At 61.8% G+C, this 22295-nt stretch overlaps 1 protein-coding gene and 1 pseudogene across 1 annotated transcript in view; both read left to right on the top strand.

The window, feature by feature from the left end:
* The window catches only part of LOC135891916 (histone deacetylase 7-like), a 60168-nt gene extending 51496 nt beyond the window's left edge, over window positions 1-8672 (top strand). The window contains exons 12-17 of the mRNA XM_065419601.1: window positions 1741-1849; window positions 2837-2949; window positions 5253-5375; window positions 6019-6152; window positions 7281-7365; window positions 8530-8672. Coding sequence (XP_065275673.1) covers window positions 1741-1849; window positions 2837-2949; window positions 5253-5375; window positions 6019-6152; window positions 7281-7365; window positions 8530-8672 — 707 coding nt within the window. The remainder of the gene's footprint in view (window positions 1-1740; window positions 1850-2836; window positions 2950-5252; window positions 5376-6018; window positions 6153-7280; window positions 7366-8529) is intronic.
* The window catches only part of LOC135891996 (patatin-like phospholipase domain-containing protein 6), a 536125-nt pseudogene extending 514035 nt beyond the window's left edge, over window positions 1-22090 (top strand).
* The last annotated feature ends 205 nt before the right edge of the window (window positions 22091-22295 follow it).

The following is a 22295-nucleotide window of genomic DNA, read 5'->3' as shown; positions in this document are numbered from 1 at the left end:
GTGTAGACCAGGGATAGGCAACCTCTCAGAAGTGGTGTGCCGAGTCTTCATTTATTCACTTTAATTTAAGGTTTCGCATGCCGGTAATACATGTTAACGTTTTTTAGAAGGTCTCTCTCTATAAGTCTATATTATATAACTAAACTATTGTTGTATGTAATGTAAACAATGTTTTCAAAATGTTTAAGAAGCTTCCTTTAAAATTAAATTAAAATGCTGATCTTACGCCGCCAGCCTGCTCAGCCCACTTCCAGCCTGGGGTTCTGTTCACCTAGGCCTGCAGCGGGCTGAGCGGGGCGACTCGAGGTCAGGGCAGAGGGCTGGGGTGCGTGTGGAGGTGCAGGGCAGAAGGCTGGCTGTTGGGGGGAGGTCAGGGCAGAGGGCTGGGGTGTGTTTGGTTCTGCAGGGCAGAAGGCTGGGGGGGTGGGGGTGCAGGGCAGAAGGCTGGGGGGGTGTGGGGAGGATCAGGGCAGAGGGCTGGGGTGTGTGCGGGGGTTCAGGGCACAAGGCTGGGTGTGGGGGGGTTCAGGGCAGAGGGCTGGGAGGGGTGTGGAGGTGCAGGGCAGAAGGCTGGGTGTTGGGAGGAGGTCAGGGCAGAGGGCTGGGGTGTATGTGGAGGTGCAGGGCACAAGGCTAGGTGTGGGGGGGTTCAGGGCAGAGGGCTGGGGTATGTGTGGAGGTGCAGGGCAGAGGGCTGGGGTATGTGGGGGAGGTTCAGGGCAGAGGGCTTGGGGAGGTGTGGGGGGTGCAGGGCAGAGGGCTGGAGGGTGTGTGGGGGGTGCAGGGCAGAGGGCTGGGGTGCTCGGCTCGTGGGGGTGCTCCCAGCCCCCTGCCCTGAGCGGCTCATGGCAGGGGGCTGGGAGGGATATGACCTGTTCCACCCCCTTCCCTAAGTCCTGTCCCTACCTCTCTCTGCCTGCTCTACGGAGCAGCCAGCACGCTGCGCTCGGCTCTGCTCTGCTCCGCTCCCCCTCGCAAGGGCCGTCTCCAGCAGGGAGAGGGGGGAGGAGGAGGGGCCGGAATGTTGTGGGAAGAAACGGGGGGGGGGAGCGTGGCTGCCGCAGGACCAAGCTTCTGCCTCCTGCCCCCCGCAGGGGAGAGCGGTGGGCGGGGGGCTGAGTGGGGCTGGGGAGCTGGGACCCCCCCCCCCCCAAACCGCTCTCCCCTGCAGGGGCAGGAGGCAGAAGCTTGGACCTGCGGCAGCCAAGCTTCCCTCCTCCCCCTTCTTCCTCCAGCGTGGCGCTTTCCGGCCCCTCTGCCCCTCCCCCTCCTCTCCTCACCGGGCAGGCAGCGTGCCACTCAGAATCGGCTCGCGTGCCATGTTTGGCACGCGTGCCGTAGGTTAGGGTTACCATATTTAAAAAATAAAAAAAGAGGACACTCCACGGGCCCTGGCCCCGCCCCTTTCCCACCCCCGGCCCCGCCCCAACTCCGCCCCTTCCCCACCCCAACTCTGCCCATTCCCAGCCCCTTTCCCAAAGTCCCTGCCCTAACTCCCCCTCCTCCCTCCCAGCCACGCGAAAAGGGCTGCCCGAGCGCTACTGGCTTCACGGTTTGCCGGGCAGCCCCCAGACCCTGCGCCCCCGGCCGGTGCTTCCCCAGCCCGGCAAAACGTGAAGCCGGTAGCGCTCGGGCTTCGGGCAGCCCCCATGTCTCCGGACCCTGCGCCCCTGGCCGGGCACTTCCCCTCCCAGGCTCTGGCTGCTGTGCTCCTCCCCTGATTCTTCGGCTCTGTTTAAGAGCCAAGCTGCCTGAGCGCTACCGGCTTCGGGCAGCCCCCATGCCTCTGGACCCTGCGCCCTCGGAGCCCGGAAGGGGAAGTGCCCGGCCGGCAGCGCAGGGTCTGGAGGCATGGGGGCTGCCCGAAGCCGGTAGCGCTCGGGCAGCTCGGCTCTTAAACAGAGCCGAAGAGTCAGGGGAGGAGCACAGCAGCCGCGGGAGGGGAAGTGCCCGGCCGGCGGTATTTTTCCCGGACATGTTCGGCTTTTTGGCAATTCCCCCCGGACGGGGGTTTGATTACCAAAAAGCTGGACATGTCCGGGAAAAACCGGACGTATGGTAACCCTACCGTAGGTTGCCGACCCCTGGTGTAGACTCTCCATTGCTTACATCGACTGTTACTGGCTCCAAGAGCCGTCCCACAATGCCCCACGCTGACAGCACAATGGATACAAGTGCTCCTGGTGAGGACACGCACCGCCGACCCAAGGAGCCAAGCCATTTAATAGTGTGGTGGCTGTATGCCAACGTAAGCTAGGTCGACATAATTCTGTAGTGTAGATGTGGCCTTAGTCTCACTAGATTGGGGTTTGCCTACACAGGAGAGTGTTACCTGGTGTCCCAGGGAGTGTCCATCCCTGCCTCCCAGCACAGCTAAACCGCATGTGCTCTCCCAGTGCCAGCACCAGTTTGGTTTTAAAACACTTCCAAAGTCACATAAGCTAAACTGCCAAAGGCCCCTCTGATCAGAGCGCCTCTGCTGGGAGAATGACAGTGCTGGACTTTCTCACCTGCCTGGGACTGCTCTGGGGATGAGCCTTTGGTCTAGTTACACTGGGGCAAACGGCTGGGGTTGGCGCGCTTAGCCCAAGTGAAGGCCTGCTCTGCACACTGAATGTGTCCTGATGGCGCCACGGGGGGGCAGGGTTACTGCAGCAATTCTACGGGTACAGCCCCAGTGCAGACCCAGTTATACTGGGATAATGGTGCCCTCTCCCCACCCTGTCTGGGCTCACTGGACCCAGGTGAGCAGTGGACCTGCCAATGCACTAGCATTGTCCCCAGCCACGTCCCTCCCCATCTGTACCCCAATGCCCCCCTCCCTTTCTGTCCCCAGCTGCACTGGGGGAGCAAAAAAACCCAAAAAACTGCCTGCGTCCCGACCAGAGATTGTTCGGGACGTAGGACAAACAGCTAAAAATCGGGACGGTCCCGATTTTATCGCGACGTCTGGTCACCCTAGCTGCACCCCTCCCCATCTCTACCCCAACGCCCCCCTCCCCTTCTGTCCCCGGCCGCGCCCCTCTCCATCTCTACCCCTACGCCCCCCTCCCCTTCTGTCCCCAACCACGCCCTCCCTGGCTGTCCCCAACCGCACCTCCCCTTCTGTCCCCAACCGCGCCCCTCCCTGGCTGTCCCCAGCCCTTCCCCCACCCCTTCTGTCCCCAGCTGCGCCCCTCCCTGGCTGTCCCTAGCCGCACCTCCCCATCTCTTCCCAGCCGCGCCCCTCCCTGGCTGTCTTCAGCCATGCCCCTCCCCTTCTGTCCCCAGCCACACCCCTCCCCATCTCTACCCCAACGCCCCCCTCCCCGGCTGTCCCCAGCCAAACCCTTCCCCATCTCTACCCCAACACCCCCCTCCCCTTCTGTCCCCAGTTGCATCACTCCCCATCTCTACTCCAACGCCTCCCTCCCTGGTTGTCCCCAGCCGCATCCCTCACCATCTATACCGCAAAGACCACCTTACATTTTGTGCAACGCCGTGTCACAACCCAACTGTCCAAAGCCATGCACATGGGGAAGGCTAGCCCCCAGCCCCCTTCCTCCCCTCCCCCCCCCCCGCTGGAGCCCAGAGTCCCCCCCACCCCAGCCCTAGCCCTGGAGCACCAGACAGGCAGGAAGTGTGGCCCCAGCCCTGAAGTGCTAGGTGGGTGGGCAGCGTGGCTTGGGCATAGGTCCCCCCGCAGTCCTGCTGGGGTTTGGCAGGGCTTGGGGTTCCATCCAGAGGCAGCTGGTCGCATGGCTTCCTGGGGCTCCTCATAGTCCTACTAGGAGCACTGCAGGGGAATGAGGCGTGGGGGGCATTGGTGAGAAGCACATCAGCCCAGGGGCTTCAGCGACCCTGTGCACAGCACCTGCCTAGGTCTTGCCCTGCTTTGTCCAGGACCTCCTCCTTCCCAGAGCCCTAGGGCAGCCATGTCTCCTACTGCAGCAGGGCTGAAAGGGGAAGAGAGTCTGATCCAGCCCCAGAGTGCCTGTGAGCAGCAGCAGCCCCTCTGAGAGGCTGCATTTCCAGGGAGCCCACGGAATATCCTGCCCTTTGAACCGACAGCCTGGTCACTTCCCTTTTGTTCCCCACCTGCCTGCAGCTGAAACTGGCTCCTGGCTTCGCTTGCTGTCCCCAGGAGCATGGCCTTAGGCTCCCAGCTGGGATCTGCTGGAGAGGGGCCAGCGCACAGACCCAGGGAATCTGGCCATGCTGGAGCTGCGCCTTTGAACGGACATTGTCTGTGTCTGGGATCCAGTGTTCCCGTGGTTTGCTCTCTATCCCTGTGGGATGTGCAGTGTCTGGCTGTGCTGTCCATAGTATATGTCTGTCTGTCTCTCTGTTAGAGGCATAGGCCCTTTAGGAGGGAGCCAGGATCCATGTGGATTTGTGCTCTGGGATGTACATGCGGGACCCTCAGCCCCCAGCCCCCATTATTGACAAGGGGGCTGTGCGACCTTCATGCACCAACTAACCCAGACATTCTCTTCAGTGTCGCTCAGTAGGCCTCAGCCTTTTCTTCCCGAAACACCACTTCCTTCCCCACCTCCAGCCCTGGCCAGATGTTTCCTCGCTTCCTTTCCTGGCGCAGATCCCAATTTCCTCCCTCTCCCTCCACCATCAGCGGCAAGTGCCCACTCCATTCACAACCCACCTGATAAAATGATCAGCAACAACTAGTTAGCCGTGACATATTAAGTGTAATCATTACTCTTCAGAGTGAACACTCCATCTCTGAATGGGAAAGAGTTCACACCTCCCAGAGCCATTGTTTCAGGCTGTCTGCAGGCTCCAGAAGACGTCTGCATTGGTACACAGGTTATGTTGAGAAGGCCAGCTTCACTACCCTGAGGGCTGGAAAGCATAGATCCTGCCAAACCAGCGCATGTCACAGGGGCTCCATCGAGCAGGACAGTTCTGGCCTGTGGCCTAGAGTTTGACACCTGCTCTAGGGTACCTTTTGTGTGTTTGTCTTTAAAGTTCTAATCACAGAGTTTGTGCAGCACCTGTCACCACTGCACCGTCCCAGAGGGGCCTTTTCCTGGGGCAGAGGTGTAGGGAGAAAAGGCCGTGTGCTCGGCTGCAGTTTTGTGCAGAGATTCGTTGTGTCGTCCAGCTCTGTGGATGCTGCTCCCCCTGCAGTTCCCTGCTAATGCCACTCTAGCTGCGTCAGTGTCAGAGCTGAGACTGGAAGCCAGGCGGCCCAGCCCCTGCCGTGTGCTCAGCCCCAGGCCGTTGCCCTGGCTGAATGTATGTTTTCTTCCCTGTCAGAACTGTCGTGATGCCGATCGCCCACGAGTTCTCCCCGGACGTGGTGCTGGTGTCTGCAGGGTTTGACGCAGCTGACGGCCACCCGCCACCGCTGGGAGGCTACAAAGTCTCTGCCAAATGTAAGGAGCTGCAGTTGATGCTTGTGCACTGGCAGGTTAGAAAGCAAGCCAGGACTGGGTCTGCCCGGAACAGGACGGTTCAGGAGTTGCTATGGGAGGCCAGCAGGGGAGGAATGTGCTCCCAGTGTGGAAGCGCTCTGAGGAGGGGAGAGCTGCTCCAGGGGCTGCTCCCGTGGCCGGCACTGGCCCAGAGGGGCTCTCCACGTAGCAAAGGCCAGGGCAGGAGGGGGCTGCTCCTGGGGGGTTATTGTAATAGCAGCACAGGCCTGTGCTCTGTGATGCAGCAGCCACCCCCATTTGCTCTCTGGCACTTTGGCATTAGCCAGAGAGTCCTGAACTGAGTGGCTCAGCCCTGCTGGCTGTGTGCTCGTTAAGGCCCCTCTCAGCAGGATGGGGAAGCCATGGGGGAGCTGACCAGCCTCACCTGGCAGGTCAGCCTGTTGCCCCAGTCACTGGCACACATGGTCCCGGGGATACAGAGTCCCCGAGGCTGATGGTCTGGGCTGGGGTCCAATGCCAGCTGCTTGCCCCTGTCAGCCCCGCTCCTGGTAGTCAGGGCAGTCTGCAAAGCAGGCATGTGCCTGGCCATGATCAGTGCAGCAGGGTGGCTGACAGGCTGCCCCTTTGGCTTCTTCCTCCTTAGGCTTCGGCTACATGACCCGACAGCTGATGAGTCTGGCAGGAGGAGCCATCGTCCTCGCCCTGGAAGGGGGCCATGACCTCACGGCCATCTGCGATGCCTCAGAGGCCTGCGTGTCCGCCCTGCTGGGCAATGAGGTGAGGCCGCGAGCTCTGGCATGTGCTCCTCCCAACCCCAGTGGTCAGGGCAGCGGAGCTGGGAGGCAGCCCGAGCTCCCTGGCCCTGCCCCAGTGGTTGCTGCCCTGTGGAACTGGCAAGAGGCAAGTGAGGCAAATCCTGGGGCTGGATCCCATGGAAGTTGTGGGAGATGCACTCGCCCACAGGTGCTGACTCCATGGGTGCTCCGGGGCTGGAGCACCCATGGGGAAAAATTAGCGGGTGCTAATTTTTGCACCCACCGGCAGCCAAGCTCCCCCCCCCCTCGCCTCCTTCTCCCCCCCCCGCGCTGTGTCCCCCCACCTCCCCCACTCCCTTCCAGGCCCCCCCCCGGCCGCCTAACAGCTGTTTGGCAGCACTTAGGACTTTCCGGGGGGGAGGGGGAGGAGCGGGGACGGTGGCGTGCTCAGGGGAGGAGGCGGAGAAGAGGAAGGGCAGGGGCGGGGACTTGGGGGAATGAGGGTGGGAAGTGGGCAGGGCTGGGATTGGAAAAGGCGGGGGGGCGGGGACTTTGGGGAAGGGGTGGAATGGGGGTGGGGCAAGGGCAGTGCAGGGGCAGGAAGAAGTGGGGCAGGGGCAGGGCCAGAGGCGGTGGGGGTCGAGCACCCACCGGGCAGAGGGGAAGTCGGCGCCTATGCGTGACTCGCCCAGCTCCTGTCCACTGGACATTGCCACACAGCAGGGTACCCCCTTTGCCCACAGCCTGCTATCCTCTGCAGGGGCCTGCTGTCTCCTGCAGCATTGGGAGGCCCATGTGGGGGCAGGACAAGGCTGATCTGTTATGACAGGCCCTGTGGTCCCCACCAGTCTGCTCCTCTTCCATCTCCCTGAAGCAGGACACACTGTTCAGCATCCCTAAAGCCAGCCTGGTGCCTATCTAATAGGCCGGCCCCAAGTATCCCAGAACCTCCATGTAGGGCAGCAGGGCGCGGCTGTGACCCCGGCTGCCCCACAGCCCAGCGTTCCATCACAGGGCCAGCCACAAGTTGCAGTGTGTTTCGGCTGCGCTGCCCCCCAGGGCTGAGCGGGGGATTGCACAACTCTCTGCACTGAGCTCCCCTCCCGGCCGGAAGCAGCACTAACAGCCTGGCTGGCGTTTGTCCCTGCAGCTGGATCCCCTCCCAGAGGAGAGCATGAGGCAGAAGCCGAATCCCAGTGCCGTGCGCTCCTTGGAAGCAGTGATCCGGGTCCAGAGTGAGTGTGCCTGGGAGGAGCTGACTCCAGGAGGGCCGGAAAAGGGATATGGGAGGAGGGGGAGGAGTGGGGACACGGCGCCCCACAGTCACACCGCCATTCCAGAGCAGGCTCCATCACTGGTACTCAGCACCCGCCTCAGCTGGGGCTCGAGAGCGTGGTGGGGGTGCTGGAGCTGTGTGGCTGCTTCATGCCTGGAGCTACAGGCAGGGGCGCAGCCCCAGCGCCAGAGGGCACGTCAGGGTCTCATTTCCCTCCCAGAGAAGGCTAAGCCATGCCACTCACCCTAGAGAACTTGGGAAAGCCCCTAGTGCAGGAAAACCCAGACAGCCAGAGGCTGGGCAAGGCTAGGCCAGCCTCCCCTTTCCTCTCTGTGAGCAGCAAGCCCTCTGCCCCTCCTCCTCCTCTTCTCTGAGCAGGAAGACCCCTCTCTCTTCCTCCCCTGCTCTGAGAATGGGGAGGCCACCCCTCCCCCTGCCCCAATGTGCCCTCAGGGCCGGCTCCAGGCACCAGGCAACCAAGCACATGCTTGGGGCGGCACCTGGTAAGGGGCGGCCAATCTTGGGGTGGCGGGGGGCAGCGCAGCGCGGCACTCGGCTCGGGGGGTTCCGGCGGTGCAGCGCTCGGCGGAGGGTGTTCGGCAGTGCGGCGCTCGGCAGGGGGTGTTTGGCGGCGCGGTGCTCTGCGGGGGGTGTTCAGCGGCGCGGCGCTCCGCGGGGGGTGTTTGGCGGTGCTCGCGCGGGGGGGCTTCAGCAGTGCAGCGCTCCGCGGGGGGGCGGAGGTGTTCGGCGGCGCGGCGCTCCACGGGGGGCGGGGGCTGTTCGGCGGTGCGGCGCTCGGCGGGGGTTTCAGCGGCGCGGCGCTCCGCGGGGGACGGGGGTGTTCGGCAGCGCGGCGCTCGGCGGGGGGTGTTCGGCGGTGCTCCGCGTGGGGGGGGTTCAGCAGCGCGGCAGGGGCGGGGGGTGTTTGGCAGCACGGCGGGGGCGGCAGTTGTTCGGCGGGGCGGTGCTCAGCGGGGGGGGTTTTGGCGGCGCGACACTCGGTGGGGGGGTGTTACGGCGGGGCGGCGCTTTTTTTTGCTGCTTGGGGTGGCAAAAAAGTTAGAGCTGGCCCTGTGTGCCCTCATGGGGGTGAAGGTCCCCCTAAGCCATGCCTCTCTTTCAGGTAAATACTGGGGCGCCATGCAGCGATTTGCCTCCAAGGTGAGCTGCTCGTTCCTGGAGGTGCAGCACCATGACCCAGAGGAGGTGGAGACGGTGATGGCCTTGGCCTCCTTGTCAGTGGCAGTGATGGTGGAGAAGAGGTGATGGTGCCATTCCCTGTAGCCCTGGGGTCGCCCAGAACCCCAGCACTGCTCTCTGGCCCTGAGCCTCTTGGCACCATGGCTCCCTGCACCACCATCTCAGCATGTGCCTCAATCTCCTCCTGGACCAGCAGTGCCCAGCCTGTGCTGCTGCCTCTGGCCCTGGACAGTCCTGTCCTGGCCTCTGTGCCCTGGGCTTGCCCCACTCGCCCTTTGTCCGATGTTCTGGCCATGCTGGCTGGGTTTCTCCAAGGTTACAGGAGGGCACTCGGCTGGGCTTCCAGCTCTGAGCTCTGGCAGCCCATTGCCGGTGGAGCTCGGCCCAACCCCACTGCCTTTGGCCCTGCCATTGCAGTAGGGCACTCCTATCACCGATCCGGTCTGGTGCACCCTGCCAGCTCCCCACCAGGCTGCTGTAAGGGCACCTAGCTGCTGGATCCCCAGGGTCTGAGCCCTCAGCTTGGGCTCCTTTAGGCATACTCTTAGGGTGCTCCCATCTATCTAGCCCCTTCTCCTGAGCGTACTGTGACTACATAGCTCCTCACCAGCCCCAAGCTCAATGCTGACCCCTCAGATTCCCCAGTAACTTAAACGCCTTCTCCCAAGCCCCTCTGAAAAGGTGAGCTGCTGGGTCCCCTCTTCCAGGGCCCTGGGCTAGGTGTAACATAGAGCATAGGCCCTCTGCACAGCCGTGTTACACGAGTGCTCTTTACCTAAGAAGAAGAAACACCCTGAGGGTACAGATCCTATAGAAAACACCACCCTCCTGAGCACAGGGCCACTCACTTGCTCCCCCGTCCCAGGCAGTCCTTGGGGGTTCCTTCTCCGAATCTGGCTCCCTCAGCAGCTTCCCTTACCTTGAGCTGTTGAAAAAGGGCCAAAGACCTGCGGAGGCTGACCAGGGAGTTGCCTGGCAGGGGCTGGAAGCAGCTTTACCGGAACCTCCCTGGTCAGCCTCCGCAGGTGACCAGAATCCTCCCTCGTGGTGCTGCCAAGCAAACCATTTCCTGGGGCATAGGGGGTGGGGGAGCCAGTGTCTTGGCTGGGTGTTATCCATCCCAGTTAACGACCCTCTGTGGTCAGCCCTGCACCACTGCCCTGCTGGAATGTCAGCCCAACAGGCAGTGAAGAGCTCTGACTAAGGTGGAGGCTGCAGGCTGAGGCAAAGTCATGCAAAGAGCTCCTGACAGCCAACTGAATTCATAGTCTGCACAGCCTCATTTCCTAGCTGGCCTGGCCCCAGGGGTCCAGCAGCCCCTTGAGTGCTGGTCACAACATGCCCGTGTGCCTGTTGCCGGGCAGCCTTCTGCCAGCAAGCACACAGCAGCGTCTCGTTGGGCCAGGGCCTGGCACTGCCCCATGGCAGGGAGAGCCAGCAGGGCGCTGGGGTAGGTAGAATAGCCCAGCCCAGTTGTCAGTGTAGCCACCACTAGCTGGAGTGGGCTGAGGGGGATGGGTGTTCAGGGAATTGGTCCCTCCTCTGCTGGTGGGGGGGGCGGATTTCTGGGAATGTCACAAGGGCCTGTCCCTCTGTCAGGCTGGGGGTGGCAGGGCACACCTGTTCCCGCACCCAGCCTGACTCCTAGCACAGACCGCCCCGTGTCTGAGCTGGTGTGCCCTCTCCCCGCGAGGCTGGGGAGACCTCCCAGTACCCCTGCTCCAAAGCGGGCATCTGGATTTCTGAAGCTTCTGTCATGTCACTTCCTGTCTTCTCTCCGTCTGTGCTGTCCCCGTCCCCTGTGACTGTCTCCTCTCCCTCCAGCAGGCAGTGTGTGGCGCTACGTCAGAGCCAGTGCATCTTATCCCCCCTACCTGCCTCCTCTCTGCGACCCCAAGGACAGCCACCTGCTTGTGGACGGCTGCTATGTTAACAATGTCCCAGGTCAGCATCATGCGCTCCTCGGGCCCTGGGCCACAGGGATGACCTGCGTGGCTTGGAAGGGAGGGCCAGGCTGGGCCGGGGTGGCAACTGGCTGCAACCCCTGCCCACCATACTCTGCCATGGCTGCCCCAAGTTGGGCTGCAGCCACTGCCTCCTTCCATGCCATAGCTCGTCCTTCCCTGGCGAGGGCTGGTTCTGACAGGCCTGAGGGCACAGGCTGGATCCCAGCACCCTGGCCAGACATGTGCTGCTCGAGCTGAGAAATCTGCACCTCGCGGGGGCCAGTGCTGGGAGCCTCGGCCACCAGGCCAGGTGCTCGGTCTCTCCTGAGGCCTTTGGGAGTCAATCCAAGGCACCACCTGTTCCAGAGCAAGGGGCAGGGATGGGCCCCACCCCCCTGGCTGAGCTCTAGGCAGTTGGCTTGTCTCTTGCTGGCTCCAAGGGCCATGCCTATCGCCGCGCTGTGCAGATTCCCCAGCCTGGGTGCCAGGGGCGCCCTCCCTCCCCCAGGGCTCAGGGCCTGCAAGAGGCCGTCTCCTGACTGCGTCTGTTCCTGCCGGTTAGGCTCACTGTGGAGGTATGTGCGAGCGAGCATGACCCTTTCCGGGTACCTGCCGCCACTCTGTGACCCCAAGGATGGCAACTTACTGATGGACGGTGGCTACATCAACAACCTGCCAGGCAAGTACCTGCCGCCGATGGAGACGCTGCTCACAGACCGCGAAGCAGGCCACTGGGGGAGGCACTGCTGCTGCCAGCGTTTTCTGCCCCCGTTGCCTGGCTCTGCCCTGGCACGCATCTCCATCGCCACCCCCACTGGTGTCTCCGCCTCTTCACGGCTGAGCTGGGGCCCGGGCCTCTTGCCCTTCTGTGGGTGTGGAGGAATGTTATTGTTAAAACCAGCAACTCACCCGAAGTGTGGATCCTGCTTAAGGAGGAGGGCTTCCCTCCCACCACCCTGCGGGGCTGGTGCAGCACCTGGGCCCACGGCCAGCTGGGCAGGCTCATGTTATATGTGTGTCTAGGGGAGCAGCTCTTCTCCAATGACTGCTTTGCATTCTTGCTGTCTGCTGTCCCTGGCATCCCAAGTGGGGAATGGGTTTGGGGGTTGGGGGGTCCCTGCTTTGCCTCCCCCTTGGAGTCAGGCTGAGGGCTGGACATCATGGAACTGCAGTGCTGGGCCCTGGCCTGGGTGAGGGCTTCTTAAACTGGAGCAAAGGCCGTGGAAGAACCCCAGGCTGCTCCCCAGCTGGAACCGCGCCCAGCTCTTTACCCGTGGAGATAGTCAGCTTTTCCCTCAGCCCCGGCGCCACAAGCCCCCGAGCAGGGACGGGGGAGCCTTGTACCTGAGGCTCCAGAGCAAACAGCCTCAGGTCCCAAGGAACCAGGTTCCTTTGCAGCTGCGTGGAGTCGCACTGAGCTCAGCCTCGTGCATCAGCACCTGCTGATCCATGCTGCAGCCAAATGGTGCCAGCGCGGGCCGGCAGCCACAGGGAGGGGCAGGGTCTGGCTGCTTGGAACTTAGCACCAGTCTGGGCCGGGTGGGCTCCACGAGTGGCAGTTCCCATCGCTACATGCAGGGGCTGGGCTGAGCGTGGACCTGTCAGGCCCTGGAATGTGCCTGTCCCGCTTCAGCCCCAGTGAAGTGAGACCTTGCCGGGGTCTCCTCCTACAGGGAGAGCCAGGTGGTTCTGTTTGTGGGCTGAGAACGCCCCCAGCCTTCTTCCCATGGGAGCAGCAGGAGCAAACAGCAGCAGGCACGTTCCTTGGTCCCGATTTCCCAGCTGCCTGTCCTGTACCCCCAGAGCTCTGCCTCTGCTCCCCGTCATGATCACCCCCACCACTACTGCTGCCGCCGGCTGCTCGTGTTCAGGTCCTCCCAGCTTGAACCAGTCCCTCCTCTGTCCTGGTGTCCCAGGGTGCCCATCATGCTTGGGATGCCCCTATGGTTGTGCTAGGCCCCAGGCCTCCTCTTTTTGCAAGGGCGAGCCCCACGACTCTGAGACTTCAGGCTCTAGCCCCCCCCCCCCCCCCCCCCGCTTCTCGCCCGGGCTCCCCAGTGAGTCCAGCTGAGTGTAGACCCCTGTGAGAGACTCGACCCCTTTGGCAGCGATGCAGCCAGCAGGGATTGGCAGTGACACCGCACAGCCTGTTCAGACCACGCCCTCATTAGTCACCTGGACTCCAGGACCGAGGAGGTCAAGTTTGTCTGAACTCAGAGCCTCTGCTCCAAACCGCCGGCATTCTCAATCTTCCGGCTGGGCAGCAGCCAGGGCCAGCTCTAGGTTTTTTGCCGCCCTGAGCAAAAACATTTTTGGCTGCCCCCCCCCCAGCCCTGAGCTCCCCTCCCCCGCCCACCAGTGCCCCACCCACCCACACCCCCTGCCGCCCCAGCACTGGGCTCTCTCTTCCCCCACACACAAACCCCCTGCCGCCCCAGCACTGGGCTCTCTCTCCCCCCCCCCACACACACACACCCTGCCGCCCCAGCACTGGGCTCCCCCCCGAAACGTGGGATCCGCTACCAGCACACGGCAGCTGAGCCCTGGCCCAGCCGTGACTCTGTCCTCATGCGGGTGGAGCTGCTGGGCGACGCGGAGCGGGAGTACTTCCAGGTGGCGGTGCGGCTGCGGGGCAGCACAGAGAACACGGCCCCCTCCCTGGGCTTCGCGGCGCTGCTGGTGGCCAAGGTGGATCAGTTCGTGCTCACCGCCCTCACCCCCAACATGCTGGCAGCTAAGGACCTGGAGAGCCCCCCGGACCTGCTGCTCTTCTGCCTCACCGCACCCTGGCCCAGCCCCAGCAGGCGGGAAGGCGAGGATCTCTGGCTGCGGGGTTACCTGCTCAGCACCGATGAACCCAGCCGGCCGCTCACCCCTTCACACTCCGGAAGCCCCTCTCGCCGCCGCTGCAGCCCGGGCTCGGCTCCAGGGGACCCCGCTTCCCTCCCTCCCCGGCTCCTCACACACTCTGGGCAGGGCCGCCCGGAGGATTCACGGGGCCTGGGGCAAAGCAATTTCGGGGCCCCTTCCATAAAAAAAAGTTGCAATACTATAGTAACATGTATTTGGAAATGTGAAAAATAACTAGTGAAATACATTCAAAAATTAATTTGTAATCATTTGAAAATACAGTAAATACATTATTTAAAAACATTAAATGCTTTAATGGTATGTCTACATTTGCAATTACATAATGGGCTGTTGCTGGGTGATGGTGATGGTTGGTGCCAATGGGCTTTCGCTGCCTGGGGGTGGTGCTGCTGTTGCCTGGGGCTGGGTGGGGAGCTGGGCTCTGGGTTGGGGGGTGCCCGGCTCACAGGGTCTGGGCTCAGGGCTGTGGGGAGATGGGGTCGGGGGGGTACCTGGCTCAGAGGGGCTGGGCTCGGAGCTGGGGGTCAGGGCTGTGGGGGATGGGGTTGCGGGGTACCTGGCTCAGAGGGGCTGGGCTTGGAGCTGGGGGTCAGGGCTGTGAGGGGGATGGGGTCGGGGGGGTGCCCAGCTCAGAGGGGCTGGGCTCGGAGCTGAGGGTCAGGGCTGTGGGGGATGGTGTCGGGACGGTGTCCCCGTCCCCTTACCATGCCACTTACCCCCTCTCCCGGACAGTGCAGCAGCCGCATGGTGTCTCCAGCGGGCCTGAGTTCCTGCCGCTCGGCCGCAGCTCGCAGCCCCGCCCCCTTACCGGCTGAGACGCCGAGGGATGGGGGAAGATGGAGGCGGGGGGAGCCTCGGACATACTCGTGGGGCCCCTGCGGGGTCTGGGGCAAATTGCCCCACTCCCCCTCCCCCGGGCAGTCCTGACTCTGGGTGCCCCTCTCGCCGCCGCCGCAGCCCGGGCTGCAGTGGCGGCGAGAGAGGCTCCCGGAGTGTGTGAGGAGCTGGGGGGGGCCGGGATGCAGGGTGGGAGATGGGGTCCTGCTGCTGCTGCTGCTGCCGCTCCGAGTCTCCCCAGGGCGGCGCAGCATTTCCCGAGTGGGCTGTGCAGGGCGCCGCCGGGCTGGGCAGGGGGCGCGGATCCCGGCTCGCGCTGACAGGGCGAGTGGCTGGGCCAAGGCTGGCTTCCGGCAATGCCGCCCCAAGCAAAAAAATAAAAATAAAAATAAAAAAAGGGGGGCCGGAGTGCCGCCCCTTAGAAAGTGCCGCCCCAAGCACATGCTTGGAGGGCTGGTGCCTAGAGCCGGCCCTGGCAGCAGCCATCTTAACACCCTCCACTCACATACACCTGCTCTCTTTGGCCTTGGCTACACTCGCGGATTCACAGTACTGCCGCGGCAGCGCTGTGAAGCGCGAGTGTAGTCGCGCCACCACCGCTGCGAGAGTTCTCTCGCAGCGCTGCAAGTACTCCATCTCTCCGAGGGGAATAGCTTGCAGCGCTGCGAGCGAGCGTGCAGCGCTGCAGGCGCTGATTACACTGGCGCTTTACAACGCTGCACCCCTGAGCACAGCAAGTGCAGCGCTGTGAATTGCCAGTGTAGCCAAGGCCTAAGTCTCAGCGGCTATCCTGCTGTGCTCCCCTCAGCTCCCAGTCTGTAACAGTCACTGTCCGGTCATTGTGTCTCCGAGGCAACTTTGTCCATGTGGGGACAGTTCTTGATAGTTCATTCAAACCACCCCAGACCTGCCTGCGTAACACCCACACCCCATCTCTCATCTCCCCGTCCCTGAGGAGTGATTAACCCCTTCATACCCAGGGGGTGGCATTACACAATAGGGAAACTGAGTCACACACTTTCCAAAAAATATTACAAAAACTTACAGGGAAGCCTTTAGCCCACGCAGTTCAGCGTATGGTTGGCCTTGCCATGTGGCCCACCCAGGGCCTTGGGCAATGGCTTCTGTTTAGTTACCACACTACATAAAGGGGCTTCATTGCTCCTTCCATGGAGTCTAACAGAAGAGACTGCACCCATTGGCAGTCACAGACTTGGGTAAAGCCTTCAGCAGGTCTTTGACAGACAGCCATTTACACACTGCTCCAGCAGCTGTGCTCTGCCCCTGGAGCTGCACTGGGCCCTCCCCAGCACTGCGACGGGCTGTCCCTGTCGAAGCTCCGAGTCCAGAGTTCAGCATGGGACAGTCCTGCTGCAGCCTGTCTGGCCAGAGGTCCTTGCATGGGACGACTTGCTGGTTCCTACTGCCCTCTGAATGTGCCATGGAGGGGGAGCTCCCAGGCAGAACAGAGCCAGCAGGGGCAGGCTGGGTGAGCTGGACCTGCATTTCACACAGAGAAAGTCAGAGGGGGGATGGGGAAGATCTGGCCATGCTGGACCCTGCACTGGGAAGCTCCCCGCCTGGCCAGCTGGGCAGTGCTAGTGGGAAGGGGTCCCTGGACTCCCTGGTGCAGCGGAGCCACCCCCACCTACCCCGCCCACTCTCATGCTGCTCATGCTTCCCATGCAAATGGGGAGGAGGGGAGAAAAGTGGTTGCTGCAAACCTGGCTTTGCTCCCCACTTCCTGCTGGGGTTCTGCCCTGCTCCCCAGCTGTGTTTGAGGGTTGGGGCCTGGGGCTGGGAGCTGCCCTAATAGCAGCAGGCAGGAGCATGGGGAGCCGGCAGTGCGACTGTCTGCCGGGCCGCCGCCCCAACGCGCTCTCTCTGACACTAGTGGACATTGCCCGGAACCTGGGCCCCAAATCAGTGGTCACCATCGACGTGGGCAGCCAGGACGAGACTGACCTCTGCGACTACGGGGACAGCCTCTCAGGCTGGTGGCTGCTGTGGAAACGCCTCAATCCCTGGGCCCAGAAGGTTAAGGTGAGCCCTGCCCTGCCCTGGGGGCTTCCGTGCCCGAGAGCCCCCTCCAAGGGGAACCTGCCCCATCTCTCCTGCTGCCTCTGGGCACGTCACCCCGGCCACCTGTGTAGAAGTGATAAATGAAATTGTTTTTAATTGTTCACTTTATCAATGTAACGTCATAAGTAAAGTTTATGAATGAAACCACATTCATTTTATATCAATGTAACTTCATAAGTAAAGTTTATGAATGAAACCACATTCATTTTATATCAATGTAATTTCATAAGTCAAGTTTTAAGAATGAAACCACATTCATTTTATGAATTAACCACATTCATTCATAAAACCGGTTACCCCAATAACTGGCTAATTGATTTTGAAGCCGCTTGTTGAGCTCCCACGGTTAAGTCCGCTGCTGTTTACCTCAATTAAGCTGCTTGTTAAGAGCTACAGTTGTTCAGCCAGCTGCCTTTGTAAGTTTCAATATCAATCCGATTCCTGTTTAAGTCACTGAGACTTGCACTCTTTCAGTATCTCAGTATTGTAACGTCTGTTCACCATTCATTACACTTGCCTACATTGTAACTTCTGTTCAGTGTTTGCCATATTGTCATTCAAACCCCATTTTAAAAGGCTTACTCCATTTTGCAAAAAGCTTGCTGCTGCACCCGTCCCATGCTGCAGGCCAGGGGGCCATGTGAGGGGAAGCAGGCGGGCCCCACCCACCCAGGGCTGGGGCTCTTCACCATCCCTCTCCCCTGCCATTCCTCTGCCCCCTACCCCAAGGGCAGCGACAGCCCTAGGTGCTGGCAGGGTCCCTTCCGCCACAGCCCCTGCCTCCCAGGGCTGCTCCTGCCTGAACATGCGGGCCTGCCTTGGCAGCCAGTGGCTTCCCTCAGGCTGGCTGGGCACAGTCACTCCTGATGCCCCAGTATCAGTTGCTGGGATCCGGATCCGGCCACTCAGCTGGACTGAGCCAGCTGGGGTGGGGGTGGGGGTTAGACCTGCAGAACGTAGGAGAGACTGTCCCTTGCAGCCCCCTGCCCCAGGATGCTGTCCCAGGTGGGGCTGATCCACCCCCTTGCAGGACACTCCTGTTTTTCCCCACACACATACAGGTGCCCGACATGGCGGAGAGCCAGTCACGTCTGGCCTATGTGTCGTGTGTGCGCCAGCTAGAGGTGGTAAAGTCGAGCTCCTACTGCGAATACATTTGCCTGCCCATCGACCGCTTCAAAACCATGGACTTTGGCAAGTTCGACGAGATCTACGTGAGTCCAGATGGCCTGGGCCATGGGGGTGGGGAATGTGGGAGGCCCTGATTAGGGGGTTGGGGGAGTGTCTGTGCTCGGCTGGGGACGGGGAGGTGGGAGGCCCTGATCTGGGCCCTGGGCTGCACTGGGCTGGGGGTGAGAGGCCATGATCTGGAGGGGGAGAGGAGTCTGTGCTCGGGCAGCGATGGGGAGGGTGAGAGGCCCCAATCTGGGGGGGCCGAGGGAGGGTCTGTGCTCAGATGGGGGTGGGGTGGGTGGGAGGCCCTGATCTTGGGAGGGGGCGGTCAGTGCTCAGCAGGGTGTGGGAGACTGGGGGCTGCGCTTGGCCGGGGGTGGGGAGGGTGTGAGGCCCCGATCTGGGCCACTGGCTGTGCCCAGGTTGGGGAGGGAGAGGCCCTGCTTGAGGGGATGGGTTGGAAATCTGATGGCCACCCTTGTGGGGAGCAGCCCCCCAGCTGCGTTGGAGCACCCAGGGCAAATCCATGTCTTGCTCTGCAGCGGGCGCAGCCTGGCCTGGCCAGTCCCCCCGCAGCTGGCTGGAAGGAGTGGGCCCCTCATCCTGCCCATCCATCTCATGCAGGACGTGGGCTACCAGCACGGCAAGGTGATGTTCAGCGGCTAGAGCCGCGGCGACATCATTGAGAAGATGGTGAAGGACCGGCGCTCGGCCGACTTCTACGAGAGCAAGCGCAAGGATGTGAGTGAGGGGGCAACAGTGGGGCATGGGCCAGCAGGGGATGGGTAGCTACAGTTTGTGCCTCGTCACACTCCAGCCACTTAGCTCCCTTTTGTGCCAAGCTGACGTTCCTACAGGGTCCTGGCTGTAGCAGCCCCATGGCACAGCGCCAGTGCCTGGGGCAGGGGAACAACCAGCTCAGCCCTGGCGCCCCAAGCAGTAGGGCTGGGGGCTCCAAGGGGAGTGGGGGGGCTTGGCAAGGAAGTGCCCTCCCTCATCAGTGCAGACCCCAGTTCCAGCAGGGGCCGCTGTGTGGCTCTGGTCCCTTTGTCCTTAGGCCGAGCCCCTTGGAGAAGTTGGAGATCCCCTCGGGGCTGGACTCAGAGCCACCTGCATGGGGTGAGAGCCTGACCCACACCCTTTGCCACAATGCCCCCCACTCCTTGTCCTCACCCACTGGAGCCCTCCTGAACCACCCGCTCTCTAGCTCAGCCCACATAGCATTTCCTCCCTGTGTCCCAGCCCCCCCAGGCTACCTGACGGGGGCATCTCTAGCCTGGCTCTCACCCCCCAGGTGCTGACTTGCCCCAGCGTGGGGTTCACTGATCTGGCTGAGATCGTGTCTTGCATCGAGCCAGCCAAGAGCTACCTGTCTGATGGCTACACTGATGGTGAGTGGGGGCAGGGGTCGCGATGCAGGGCTCTCTGCCCATGTCACTCCAGTAGGATTCTGGGGCCCCAGCAAGGCTGGGGGAGGGGGGCTAGGGCTGGGATAGAAGGGGGACTGCGGGTCGGGATTGAGGGGCACCAGGGCCAGGCCAGGAGCAACTGCCAGCCCCATGTGTGCTCCCATCCCAGGTGAGGAATCTGACTACCTGACGGAGTACGAGGAGGAAGGGCTGGACCCCGCGCGGGGAGAGGAGGAGCTGTTAGCACCGGCTGAGTGGACCCACACTGAGGTATTTGAGACTGTAAGCTCTGGCCTCTGCTCCGTGGGGAGGGGGTGTGCTGGGCCCAGCTGCTTCTCCTGGGGCCCTCTCCAGATGGGGGAGCTGGCTGAGGTGGGGCTCCATCTGTGTCACTGTTCTGGCAGCTGTAGGGAGCGCTGGTCCCCGATGCTGCTGCCCATGCTCCAGGGAGCAAGGGTGGGCCTGGATTCCCTAGCCCCTGGGACCATGCCCCCCTTCCCTGCACAAATATTGCAGGCTCCCCACGGGGTGCTCTCCACACTCCCCCACTCCTCGGGGGGGGGTTCCCGTTCACACTCTCCATGCTTGCTCTCAGGCTGTGTCATGGAGTGTGGGGGGACACAGGGCCCGGCACCCCCGGCTTCCTGCGATTCACCATGACTCTCAGCCAGCCAGTAAAGCAGAAGGTTTGTTTAGACAACAGGGACACAGTCCAAGACAGGTCTTGCAGGCACAGACAACAGGACCCCCTCAGTTAGGTCCATCTTGGGGTCCCAGGGCACCCCAGCCCCCTTGGGAGGTCAGAGCCCCGTCTGCCTCCCAGCCATTCCACCAGCTAGCTCTGAAACTCTCCCCCCACCCTTTGTTCAGTTTCCCGGGCAAAGGTGTCACCTGGCCTCTAACCCCTTCCTGGGTTCTCATGTTACATGCTCAGGTATCTTCCCTCGGCCAGTCTCCCATCCCCCCGTGCAGACCATCCTAGCCACATTCCCCTGCCTTCCCAGCCAACACGCCCCACTCAGCATTCAAAGACCACATTAAGAAGAGTCCCAGTTCGTCACAGGCTGGCATTGCCCAACTCCGGAGCCCAGAGAGGCCAGATCCTGGGGGTGGGGCTAAGAGTCGTGTGGGAGAGGGTGGGACATGGACCTTCCCCTCTTGAGTATCGGGACCAGCACCACCCACCGCAACATGGGGCTTGTCTGGACCCAGATGTTGCCCTAGATCAGTGGTTCTCAAACTTTTTGTATTGGTGACCCCTTTCGAACACCAAGCCCCCTTAGAAATGAAAAGCACATTTTTGATATTTAACACTATGTTAAATACTAAATTTAAACCCTATTGCTTAAAATTAATTGACCTTTGTTGCTTCTTCTCTGTGTTTGAAAAAATCCACGTTTCAATTTTTATGCTCAGGATGTTTAGTTTCAAGATGTCACTGCAGTTTGCATGGTTGCATTGATTCAGCAGACAAAACTTCACAGCAAATGACACATTGCGGTTTTTCAGTACCAGAGGTGATGATACAGGTAAAGCCAAGTTTAATGTAAGACTCGAGATTCTTTCGTTTTTTAGCGGTTTTAGCAGTACAAGTGGCCATTATTTTCAGGAAAAAGTTTGCACTTGTGTCCCTGACTGTTAATTAATACAGTACTTGTTCAGCTGCGAATCAAGCCCTCTAATGTTGTCTCAGTACCAGGGCCAGCCATAGGAAAAAGGGCACCCTGGGCAAACTTCTATTTGGCACCCTTTCTTTGGAGGTGGAGCAGCGCTGGAGGTGGAGTTGGGGGTGGAGCTGGGCTGGAGGAGTTTGGGCTGGCAGCCCGGCGCAGGGCTCGGGGTTGGAGCTTGCAACCCCCCACATAACCGGGTTGTGACCCCCTGAGGGGTTGCAACCACCAGTTTGAGAACCAATGCCCTAGATGACCCTGGTGTGCTTGGGAAGAGGGGGGCTCCTGGCCACGTGGCTTGTCCTTACCCAGCTCTCACTAAACAGGCCTGAATTGTCCCTGCCTCGGCCTGGGAAGAGGCAGGGTGATTGCCCTGGGGGCAGCTCTCCTGGGGCGCGGGAGTCTCACTCTGGACTGGATGGAGGGACGGGGGGGGGGGGGGTGTTCTCCACTCAGCCACTGACTGGACTCTAGTCTGAGTTCACACTCATCCTGCTGGTCCTTCCTGGCCCTGAGCTCTCTGGCCTGGGGGCAAGGGCCCATCATGACAGCAGCACTGCTGCCCCCTCCTGCCACTTGGTGGCTGGCCGAGGGCTGGGTCTGTGCCATCACACGGCGTCTTCTCCTTCCCGGATGAGGAGAAGAGTCTGCGGCACCACAACTCCCCGCCCCCGGAGCGAGCCCAGCCGCCTGCTCCCGGACTGGGACAGATGGAGCCTGCAGGCCCAGGGCTGGCACTAGGAGACTGCAGCCTGCATGTTGCTGGGGCACTGGAGCCCATCCTGCGTTGGAGCCCCCGGCCTGCATCTGCTGCTGGAGTCCTGAGGCCAGCCTGGTTCCACTCGGTTAATGGCCAGGGTTCTGCTGGGGTCAGCAGCCCTTCTACACCTCCCAGTGTGCAGTGGGACCTGGCCCGGGCTCACCTCAGGGTGGAGTGGTGGCCACCGGGCCCAGCACCCTCCACCAGCCAGTACTTGACCCAGGCCAGTGCTGCTGCAGGTAGGGTGACCAGACAGCAAATGTGAAAAATCGGGACAGGGGGTGGGAGGTAATAGAAACCTATATAAGAAAAAGACCCCAAAATCAGGACTGTCCCTATAAAATCGGGACATCTGGTCACCCTAGCTGCAGGTCCCGGGGCACCCACAGCTACCCACTGTATCAGCTACAGGCCACTGCTGCTCACTCCAAGGCCTTGCATTGCTCCAGGGACAGCAGGGCCCAGTCCAGCAGCCTCTGCTGGTAGGAGGTGGGGATGAGGGCAGGATACTGGGGCAGGACTACCCCAGCCCCCTCCCTGCCACACACACGAGGGCCCATGGCCCTTCCTTGCTGCTCCCTTCGCTTGCCCTCTGCCTGCCTCATGGAGGGCCATGGGGCGCAGCTGGCAGGCAGGGCCCTGCTCCCTTCCCCCATGGCCCTATGCCTGCACGCTCCTTGCTGTGTGCCAGGGTTCACCTCCTGGCCAGGTGCTGCTGCATGACCCACTCAGGTGAGGGGGGGTTCCCAAGAGGAGGTGCCTGAGGGGTGAGGCAGATGCCCCCAAGCCCTTCTAGGTCCAGCCCCAGCTTCTGCCAGCTTCTCTTCCCCTGGATCGCCACCTGGGGTCCTGAACACTGCACTGAGCCCAGAAGCTGGGAGTCCTGTATCCCCCCACCCAGGCTGAGTGCTTTGGTGAAAACACTGCCTCTCCCTCCTCCC

Source organism: Emys orbicularis, chromosome 19 (assembly GCF_028017835.1).
Source record: "Emys orbicularis isolate rEmyOrb1 chromosome 19, rEmyOrb1.hap1, whole genome shotgun sequence".
Lineage (NCBI taxonomy): Eukaryota > Metazoa > Chordata > Testudines > Emydidae > Emys > Emys orbicularis.
The sequence above is the reverse complement of the archived record's forward strand: the minus strand, read 5'-3'. Positions and strand labels throughout refer to the sequence as shown.